The 9,909-nt window shown below is 33.9% G+C and overlaps 2 protein-coding genes and 1 pseudogene across 2 annotated transcripts; all 3 read left to right on the top strand.

The window, feature by feature from the left end:
- Positions 1 to 1,992, top strand: LOC107893167 (NAC transcription factor 47-like; annotated as a pseudogene).
- Positions 1,993 to 2,078: 86 nt separating this feature from the next.
- Positions 2,079 to 4,175, top strand: LOC107893166 (pentatricopeptide repeat-containing protein At1g09220, mitochondrial). Its single transcript, XM_016818095.2, has one exon. It carries the CDS (start codon positions 2,285 to 2,287, stop codon positions 3,782 to 3,784), a length of 1,500 nt encoding a protein of 499 aa, XP_016673584.1. The 5' UTR covers positions 2,079 to 2,284; the 3' UTR covers positions 3,785 to 4,175.
- A 1,042-nt stretch (positions 4,176 to 5,217) lies between these two features.
- Positions 5,218 to 8,045, top strand: LOC107893164 (thioredoxin-like 1-1, chloroplastic). The gene is made up of 4 exons (XM_016818093.2): positions 5,218 to 5,912; positions 6,247 to 6,432; positions 6,952 to 7,116; positions 7,452 to 8,045. Exons 1-4 carry the CDS (start codon positions 5,664 to 5,666, stop codon positions 7,698 to 7,700), a joined length of 849 nt encoding a protein of 282 aa, XP_016673582.1. The 5' UTR covers positions 5,218 to 5,663; the 3' UTR covers positions 7,701 to 8,045.
- Positions 8,046 to 9,909: the final 1,864 nt, after the last annotated feature.

The following is a 9,909-nucleotide window of genomic DNA, read 5'->3' as shown; positions in this document are numbered from 1 at the left end:
TTCACTTAAAAGAATTAGTGTTTATAAATCCTAAAACACAGAATTGTATAAATGAGATATTCGTATCAATTTTATTTTTATTTTTTTAGCTTTAGTTTTAATTTTATATTTTTTTTCTCCACAAGACGACAGAAATCCTACGTCCATAAAATGCCAACCTTTCTTCCCCTCTCAAAAATTTCAATTCCTTTCTTCTTCTTCTGCCCCTCTGTGTTTGGTTTGAGAGCTCTTAAACGCTTTATCCTTTCCATTTACTGTGCTCTTATTTTTCTTCTTTTACTAACATTGTAGGGGGGAATTTTCGTTTAAACCATGAGGCACCCTCATTCAAGTTTGCCTCCAGGGTTTAGATTCCACCCCACTGATGAAGAACTCATCCTCCATTATCTAATGAAGAAACTGAGTTCCTCACCTTTCCCTGTTTCCATCATCGCTGACGTCGATATCTATAAGTTCGATCCCTGGGACTTACCAGGTGAGACTCCCTTTAATAACCCTTTCAATGTTATCATCTAAAGAATCATTCATAAATCATAACGTAGCTTCTTGTTATGTTTAAAGCTTGTTTTAATGGTGGTAATGTTTTTTTTCCTTTTTTTTTTGTTGGATCAGATAAAGCTGTATTTGGTGAGAAAGAATGGTACTTTTTCAGCCCGAGAGACAGAAAGTACCCTAATGGTGCAAGGCCAAACAGGGCAGCTGGATCTGGGTATTGGAAAGCAACTGGGACTGATAAGATTATAGTTGCATCTTCGATGGCAGCTGGGAGGGGTGGAGTGTATTCCAATATTGGTGTAAAGAAAGCTTTGGTGTTTTATAAAGGAAGGCCTCCTAAAGGGATAAAGACTAATTGGATCATGCATGAATATCGCCTCTCACACAACCCTAACCCCAACTCTAATAATAGATCATTCAAGTCTAAAGATTGCTCCATGAGGGTGAGAAAACCTCTTCTTTATTCTTGCTTAAAATACCCTTCACATTGCATTTACACAGTTCCAATCTGCTCTCATTAATTCTTGCTATCATTGGAATAAGTTTAAATCTCTGATTTTTATGTTGTTGAATGTGTTTTTTTCAGTTGGATGATTGGGTTCTTTGCCGCATCTATAATAAATCACATGCTTTAGCTTCAACATCAACAGCAACAAATGATCAAAACCAAGAGGAAGACGAAGCAGAACAGTTCATTCAAGATGCCCTTTTACCAGCTCTTGAAAGTCCTTCAAGCAACAACAATAGTAATCTTAAACTTCAGTCCCAGAAGTCCTGTTCTTTCTCCAACCTGTTAGATGCCATGGACTACTCAATGCTTAGTAGTTTCCTTGCAGATAACCAGTGCAACACAGCTGGATATGAATCTTCTTCATTTGGCTTTCGAAACTTCGAACAGGCCTCGGTCTGTGACACCAGCAGGTTTCCCCAAAAGCTTCCCCAGTTGACCTCTTCAGTAGTTCCAGCCATGGAAAACAAACTCAAGCGACCATATTCTAGCATTGATCAGGATTACTTGGAGCCACCAAAGAAATTTATCAGTTCTTGCAATCATACTAAGAGCACCGCTCAATCTGATATGACTCAATCCAACTTTCTAAACCAGTCATTTTTCAGCCATAGTTTACTTCCTATGCCCTCATTTTCAATTCCTAGGATAGAAGAAAGATTCTAAAACATATATATATATATGAGAAAACTTGGGATGAAATATTTGCAACGTATCAAAATTTTTGTAGAAAAATTGTATCAGATTCACACTTTGTAAATAGTGTATTTAAAGTTGAAGGCAGTTAGTCATAAATTTTGGTACAAGCTTGTGTTATTAGTCGACACTTGGCTTTAAAACCTGTACGACGTTTGGATGGCTTTAACCATCCATCTAAGGGGTCGCAAATCTTTTCTTGTTTATATTAGTAGTGGGTAGAGCAAATGCTTTGCTTACTCTTGAATGTTGGGATTGTAATATTTATTAATTTTATAAACAAAGTTCTGAAATTTCTCATCGTTCTTCATTTTTCATTGCTTGGTTCAAGAAAATTTCCAGAAATTCCTGTTTTTATGTGGTAAAGTTATTGGACTCTCAGCTGTCTAAAAAGTATAGCAGACCCTTAAAATTTTCAGCGCCATAATGAATTTCTTGTTTTTCCTTAAAATCTTTCCACAAATTGGATGTCTTTCAAAATCATATCCCGAAAAAGATAGAATACGATAAACAGAGTTTTGACAACTTTTCAGTAAAAATTTCGATTTAAAAGATAGGAAACCAAAACATTTTCATTGGTTATCAATGTTGAAGTCCACAAACTCTCCATTTCCATCCAAAACTAAATTTTCTGTATGGTTCTTTCGTTCGTTAACTTCTTTCCTTTCACCTAAACAAAACGAAGCCCATCTTTCCCTTTCACATCAGCATAAACAAAACTATAAAAAATACTACCTTTTCTCATTTTTAAACGAAAACCCAACAAATCAAAGAGTCTCAAAGCAAGTTCACTCTCACTTAATCACAACTGCCTCGTTTTCCCACTCTGTTAGGCTCTTCAATACTGTACTTAGATGCTATGCTGTAAGTGAAAATCCCAAAGATACCATCTTTCTTTACCAACAAATCCAAAGTTTCTACCTTTACTTCAAATTTGATAGCTTTTCTTATGCTTTCCTTATTAAAGCTTGTGCTAGTTTGAAAGACTTAGCTTTAGGCAAACAGTTCCATGGGGTTGAAATAAAAATGGGTTTTGAGTCTCATCTCTATGTGCAAACAGTGTTGGTTAACATGTATGTGGAAAGTGGGGGTTTGGTTGAGTGTAAAAAGGTGTTTGATGAAATGCCTGAGAAGAATAGTGTTACGTGGAATGTGATGATAACTGGCTTGGCTAAGCAAGGAGATGTTGAGTTCGGGCGTTTTTTGTTTGAAAAGATGCCTGATAGGAATATTGTTTCTTGGAGCGGGATGATTGATGGATATACTAGGATGAACCAGCATAGGGAGGCTTTAGGTTTGTTCCGAAGAATGGTTGCGGATGATGGGGTTGATCCTAGTGAAATAACCTTCTTAGCTATTTTGCCAGCTGTTTGGAACATTGGAGATGTCAAGATTTGTCGATTGATTCATGGTTATGGAGAGAAGAGAGGGTTTCTTGTGTCTGACATTCGAGTCATGAATTCGCTTATCGATACCTATGCGAAATGCGGTTGCATGGGAAGTGCATTGAGGTTCTTCGACGAGATTTCAACTGACACTAAGAATTTGGTGTCATGGACGTCGTTGATTTCTGGTTTTGCAATGCATGGAATGGGGAAAGAAGCTGTAGAGAGTTTTGAAAAGATGGAGCAAGAAGGTTGGAAGCCAAACAGGGTCACTTTTGTGAGTGTTTTGAATGCTTGTAGCCATGGATGTCTGGTTGAGGAAGGGCTCAAGTTTTTCAAAAAGATGGTTAATGAGTATCAAATCTTGCCTGACATTAAGCACTATGGGTGTTTGGTTGACATGTTGGGGAGGACAGGGAGGTTGGAAGAAGCCGAAAAGATTGCTCTAGAGATCCCTAGTGAGATATCAAATGAAGTGGTTTGGAGAATACTGCTAGGTGCCTGTAGCTTTTACGGTGATGTTGAGATGGGGGAAAGGGCGACGGAGAAGATAATGGAGCTGGAGAGGGGATACGGAGGTGACTATGTTCTTATGTCCAACATCCTTGTTGGTGCCGGAAGGTTTGCAGATGCTCAGAGGTTGAGAAGATTGATGGATGAGAGGAATGCCATCAAATTTGCTGGCTCTAGTTTGACCTGATACCTTGGTGCCTTCTAATGTGCAACCATCTAATGTGCAACCATAGTTATTGCTTATGGTTCGTATCGTTCGGTCATCGATAGGATCATAATTTTTTGCTGTAATTTCAGTTTCAACATAGAGTCACAAAATGCTATATGAATTTGGAAGAGGTTGCTGCTAATTTAGAGTTAGCCCAGCATGAAGTACCGCTCGAAAAATCGGAGGATTTGGGCAAAAATTTAGGCTCGAAAAATGAATTTAGACAAAAATATGACCAGTTTAGAAAATGTGCCTAACCTTAGTTAATGTTTTTCTATCCGGGCCCGGCTTGAATTTGTAAATTTTTTTTAAACTATTGTTTTGCTACTGTTTTCTCACTTTTTGTTAATTTTATTATTATTTTAGAGGCATTTACTTGTTAGGTTGTATTTATTTTAAAACTATACTTTTTTTAAATATACTTTTAATTTGTTGAGAAATATTTATTTTTATATTTTTAGTGTGTTTGGTGTATTAAATTTTAAAAAAATTATATAAAAAAATAAAATTAATATGGCTGGATCAAGCTAGGCTTGGGTAAAAATTTAAGCTTTTTTTAGGTTGGGCCTAGGCATATCAATCGGGTTTAACATTTTATTAGGATTTGACCCGACCCAACCCATAGACAACTTTAAGCAATATGCATAAACCTCGGCAATATCAAGGGTATTCAATAGCATCAATTCTTTATTTTTGTTATGATATCAAATTTAGCCTTCAACTTTTACATTTTTTTTATCAATTTGATTTTTATTTAATTTGATTATCAATCTTTCAAAAAGTGTTAAATCATTTTTCAACGAAAATGTTAACTAAAATATTAATTTTTTAACCATATTAGCGTGACAACAAGAGTAAAGTAAAAAATTTTGTTTAAAGAGATCAAGATAAGATTATAAAATTTGAGTATAAAATTAAAAATTTTGTATTACAAATACTTGAATTAAATTACCAATTTTTTAAAAGACTAAAAATATAATTTTTTTACCTTAATCAAACATTAAAAAGACTAAATCGATTTTTTTATTAATTTTGAAAAGGATTATACAATAATTTTCTCATTAAACACATATTAAAAATTCTCATGAACTATAAGTGGATAGTTATATGTGTTGCGATATTTAAAATTTAATATTTTAATTAATATTTTAATAAAAAAATAATAATTTAATTATTTTAATAAAATTCGTGTATTTTTTAAAAAAATTAAAAACTAAATTTAACTTTTTAAAAAATCAAATTAACAAGAGATAAAGGATAAATTTAATATTATGTCATAAAAAAATAGTGTGAATGTTAGAAAGATAATCAGACATAAATGAAAACATTGAAAATAAAAAGAAAGAAAGAAAGAAAAAAAAACATAGTGAAAACTTCCCTTATAAAAATGCAACATCTTAGGGATAATGAATGCCACTAGTTGAAAAATTCACTAATTACATGCATCTCCAGACAACCATAAATAGCGGCCAACCTTAGAAAGAAGCCCCAACACTTTTCTTTTTTCATGTAAAATCTTTTTCATTACAAAACATCATTAACCGTTAGATTCAAGTCAAGAGAAAACAGATCAACAGTTCAAGTCGTTCGTTACACCTTAAAATAACCATGAAAAAAACTAGCAGTGTGTTACGATTATGAAAATGGAAACACCAAATTGGCAATGCCAATAAAGAAATAAAAGAAAAAGGCAACAACTTTAAGGAATAAACAGTACATGACATAGACACAGCAAAAAAACTCTTCTTGCTTTTATTTATTTAATTTTGATTTTCTTTGGGAATTGGAGGGACAGGGTTCATTTTTCAATCTGGGTTTTGGTTTTTGTCGAGAGAAAAATAGAAAGAAAAAAGAAGCAATGGCTAAGATTTTGGGGAAAGCAAATCTCTTTGCAGCTTGTGACTATAGCCAGAAGAAGAATCAAAAAGGAGGAGGTGCATTCTATTCTAAGAGAATTTCTGGGTTTTGTTTTAAAAAAAGTAGATTTACTTCTTTGAAGATGAAATCTATGGCTTTGAGGTGTGATTTTAAAGGGCAAAGAGTAGTCTATTTGGAGAAGAAAACTGTGAACAAGAGAAGGTTTTATCAATTTCCCATCAAAGCACAGGTTGGTTTTAATTAACTTTATTTTTCTTTTTCAATTTCTGGATCCTTCTTTTTTGGAGAAGTGTGGGTATTGTTTTTTAAAGTATGTTCTCTTGTAAGCTTTCTGTAGTTAGTTCTTATCTTAGGTTTCACATGCTAAAGATCAAACCTTATACATTTATAAAACGGTTTTGGTTTTTGCTATTCATTAAATGATACTAAACATTAGCATAATTAGTAGTATATTAGGTTTATGATTAAAAGTCTTTTTTCCCTATAATTTAATATGTTTCAAAGATCAATAAAAAATACTAATTGGCTTCTCTTTTGTTTTTTCTGGTATTGTTCTCCAATAGAGTCAGATGCTAAGTGGCCTTATTGGTAGAACTCAAAACTGGTGGGAGAAGGAACTGCCACCAAATATGAAAGAAGTGGCATCTGTACAAGACCTTGTGGACTCGCTTTTGAATGCTGGTGATAAACTCGTTATATTAGATTTCTTCTCCCCTAATTGTGGTGGCTGCAGGGCTCTTTTCCCCAAGGTTATAATAGTGCAGACTCAATAGTTTTATATCCTTTGTTTTGCATATTTGTGTATCTCCATGAATTTGGATTCTTTGTGGCGATTGCATGGATCTTTTTTCCAAGGTTATAATGATGTAGGCTCATAGTTTTGTATACTTTGCTTTGCATAATTGTGTATCTCCATGTATTTGGACTAATTGTGGTGATTGCAGGGCTCTTTTTCCCAAGGTATAATAAAATAGACTTATAGCTTTTATACACTTTGTTTTGCATATTTGTGTATCTGCATGTATTATTTTTGGGTTTTTGGTGGTTGGAAGGCACTTTTTACCAAGATATAATGATCTAGACTCGTAGTTTTTATGTGCTTTGTTTTGCATGGTTGTGCATCTCCATGTACTTATACTATTTTGTTTGTATTTGGGTTAATTGTGGTGATTGCGAGCTCTTTTTAACTAGGTATAATAATTTACATACTTGTATTTGTACTGTTTGCATTAGGATTAATTGTAAATTTGGATGTTGGGATCTGGAAGATTTGTCAATTGGCAAAGATGAATCCGGATTTGCAGTTTCTTCAGGTGAATTATGAGGAGCACAAATCCATGTGTTATACCCTTAATGTCCATGTGCTGCCTTTCTTCCGGTTCTATAGAGGGGCTCAGGGGCGTCTATGCCAATTTAGCTGCACCAATGCAACGGTTAGTCATGTTTTCCCTCCCTTCTTGTACAATTTTTTTCAGATATGTTTAGTAATTAGAATGAGAACGGGCAGCCTATCTGTCATTCTGTGCTCATTTATGAACATTGCACGGTGCATAATAGTTATGAATCGGCTTCTTATGAGAAACCAAAACTGGTTTTGTTGCTTTCACTTAATTTTCCAGATTGTTGACAGATAGATTGCTCTTCAGCTGATGCAACTGGTTTTGCATCTTATTTAACATTGGCATAATATAGGTTGTTTTTTTCAATTTTTTTCACAATTTTTATCATGATACATGTTCCATTTACAATTGTAATAATGATTCCACAGATCCATAAGTTCAAGGATGCATTGGCCAGGCACACAGCAGATCGATGCAGCCTTGGACTGACAAAAGGTCTTGATGAGAAGGAGCTTTTGGCATTGGCAGCCAACAAGGACCTTTCCTTCAACTACAAACCAAAACCAGTTCGATTGGATCCCAATCCTGTTCCTGCAGTGGAAGACATTCTGGTAAAGAAAACATACGTAAACCGTAAAGATAGTGAGGAGAAAACCTTGGTTGGTGCCCGGGGATGATGTTAGGCATATTTTTGGCAGACCTCAAATGTCCTCACCACAGTTGCCATTGTATAGTTACTAGAGTTCCATGTTCAACTTTCATGTACTAAAATTCATGTTAGAAAGGAACAAGCTAGTAGAGGATGAAATTCCAGTAATGGCATCTTGTCTCCTCCATGGGAGTTGCAGGCTTTTGGATTTATTTTTTTTTTGGAGCCTAGCCTGCTTTGATTCAAGGGTGACTGATGAGCAAGTAGCTGTGAATATGTTGAGTTAATGTAAAAAAAATATATATATATATATTCGTATTATGTATAGCATATGATTATATATAAAGTGAAAGCCTTTTTCTTTTGTTTTGTTTATCATTTTCCGTTTGCTTATTCCTTGTATGTTTATATGTTTTATTACAAAAATCGAAAGGTAAGTGTCGAATATGAATACTTGTTAGATACAATAAAGTTGATTATTGTCTTATAATACCGACCAGACTGATTTTTTTTTTTTTAAAAAAAAACTAAAGCTAGATAAACAATGACCTAACTCAATTTGTATTGAAATTACAGTAAAATTAAAGATTAAGAGCTCCAGTTGAAATGTCAAAAAGGTTGTAAACTTGTTAAATAGCAAACATTCAATTAAGATTAACTAATTCCAAAGATCAAAATCCAAACATTATTTCATTTTTTTTTTCTCTTTTAACAATCTAAGGCCAAGCATGTAAAAATCAAAATGGTGAAACAATCACAAATATTGAAAAACTGAAGAGTGCAAGAGCATATCATTGAAAATAAAATATTAAATTCGATGGAGGGTGAGTATTTGTAAATAAAACGTGTGATTCAACGAACTGAGAGAGAGTGGGAGACGTGCGGTTTGTGAGAGGCGGCTGAGAGAAGAGAGGGTGAGCAATTGAGTATTTATTGATGCTGAGAGAGACGACTGACGACAGAGGCCGACTGATGGTAGCGGTGCGGCCGCGTGGGAGGAGGTTGGAGGCGCAATCGAGGTTGTGAAATTAGAGTTAGGGTAAATTACACCATTAGTCACTAAACTATGGCCATTTTTTTTTGTTTTGGTCACCAAATTAAACAAAGTTATAATTTAGTCATTGAACTATTCGAAAGTTTTTATTTAAGTTAACAAACTATTTAAAAGTTTTTATTTAAGTGATTGGGATATTAAGTTCTTTTTAAAAGAAAAAGTTCTGCCAGTGAGCTCCAAGCGACGATTTCACAACCGGTACGGTGGATTGGTACCCATCGACGAGTAAAAAAACATATATTAGATCCAAGTCAATCTGACGGTCTATGTTGGAGATAAAAGAAAAGTTGTTTGAATTTTGATTTGCAGATTCGTGGCATCTAAAGTTATTTCATTAAAAAAAACTAAACTATAGAAGAGAAGGGGAAAAAATGCTTTTGATTGATACAGACAGTGCAAACAAATAAAGGCATATATGATTGATTTTAACAATTTAGTGACGTAAATAAAAACTTTCGAATAGTTAAGTGATCAAAACAAAAAATCACCTAAACTTACATACGAGAAAAACAAACTGTATTTTGAGCAATAAGGCTTAATGGTACATTTATAATTCAAAGCATATATCATAAGCATTAGCAAAACATTTGAATTCCACACATGTATGTCTATATGCACATAACATCCTACTAACTTACAAATTAGTTGTCATACTTTTCAACATCAAACTTTATACTTAAGTATGTACCAAATGTTTATTCAATCCAATCCAATTACAACATTAAGCATTCAAGTATAAATCTTTTCCATGAATCACTTACATTTTATGACACATAATTCACTTCTTAATATCACATTATTTATTAGTTTCTAGAGTCTGCTGACTTATTCATATCCATTTTGGCCCTCGGGGCTCGATTTCATTTGATTTGTATACTCAGTTGTGTGATTTCAACATTTCTTTTGCATTTAAGTACAATTCATTCAATTTTATCAATTTATACACATTCATATCATTCACCAAGTTACATTTTACAACCCTATTAACCTGACTTGGATGGATACACGATCGTCCAGCCAACACACCAAAGTGCATTGTTAATTAAATCGAAGTAAAAATAACTGGCACATAATGCGCATTCTAGTGCACGAAGCACGTACTGGAACATGAAGTGCATCTTGGCGCATAAATGCATAACCCGTACACAAATCAATCCTATGACATGCCAACTATATCCTACTC

Source organism: Gossypium hirsutum, chromosome A13 (genome assembly GCF_007990345.1).
Source record: "Gossypium hirsutum isolate 1008001.06 chromosome A13, Gossypium_hirsutum_v2.1, whole genome shotgun sequence".
Classification (NCBI taxonomy): domain Eukaryota; kingdom Viridiplantae; phylum Streptophyta; class Magnoliopsida; order Malvales; family Malvaceae; genus Gossypium; species Gossypium hirsutum.
The sequence above is the reverse complement of the archived record's forward strand: the minus strand, read 5'-3'. Positions and strand labels throughout refer to the sequence as shown.

Coding starts and splice junctions, on each gene's coding strand:
- LOC107893166 (XM_016818095.2), top strand. CDS start 2,285: ATGTTGAAGTCCACAAACTCTCCATTTCCATCCAAAACTAAATTTTCT.
- LOC107893164 (XM_016818093.2), top strand. CDS start 5,664: ATGGCTAAGATTTTGGGGAAAGCAAATCTCTTTGCAGCTTGTGACTAT. Junction 6,433..6,951: donor GCAGGGCTCTTTTCCCCAAG/GTTATAATAGTG, acceptor GGGATCTGGAAG/ATTTGTCAATTGGCAAAGAT. Junction 7,117..7,451: donor TTAGCTGCACCAATGCAACG/GTTAGTCATGTT, acceptor ATGATTCCACAG/ATCCATAAGTTCAAGGATGC.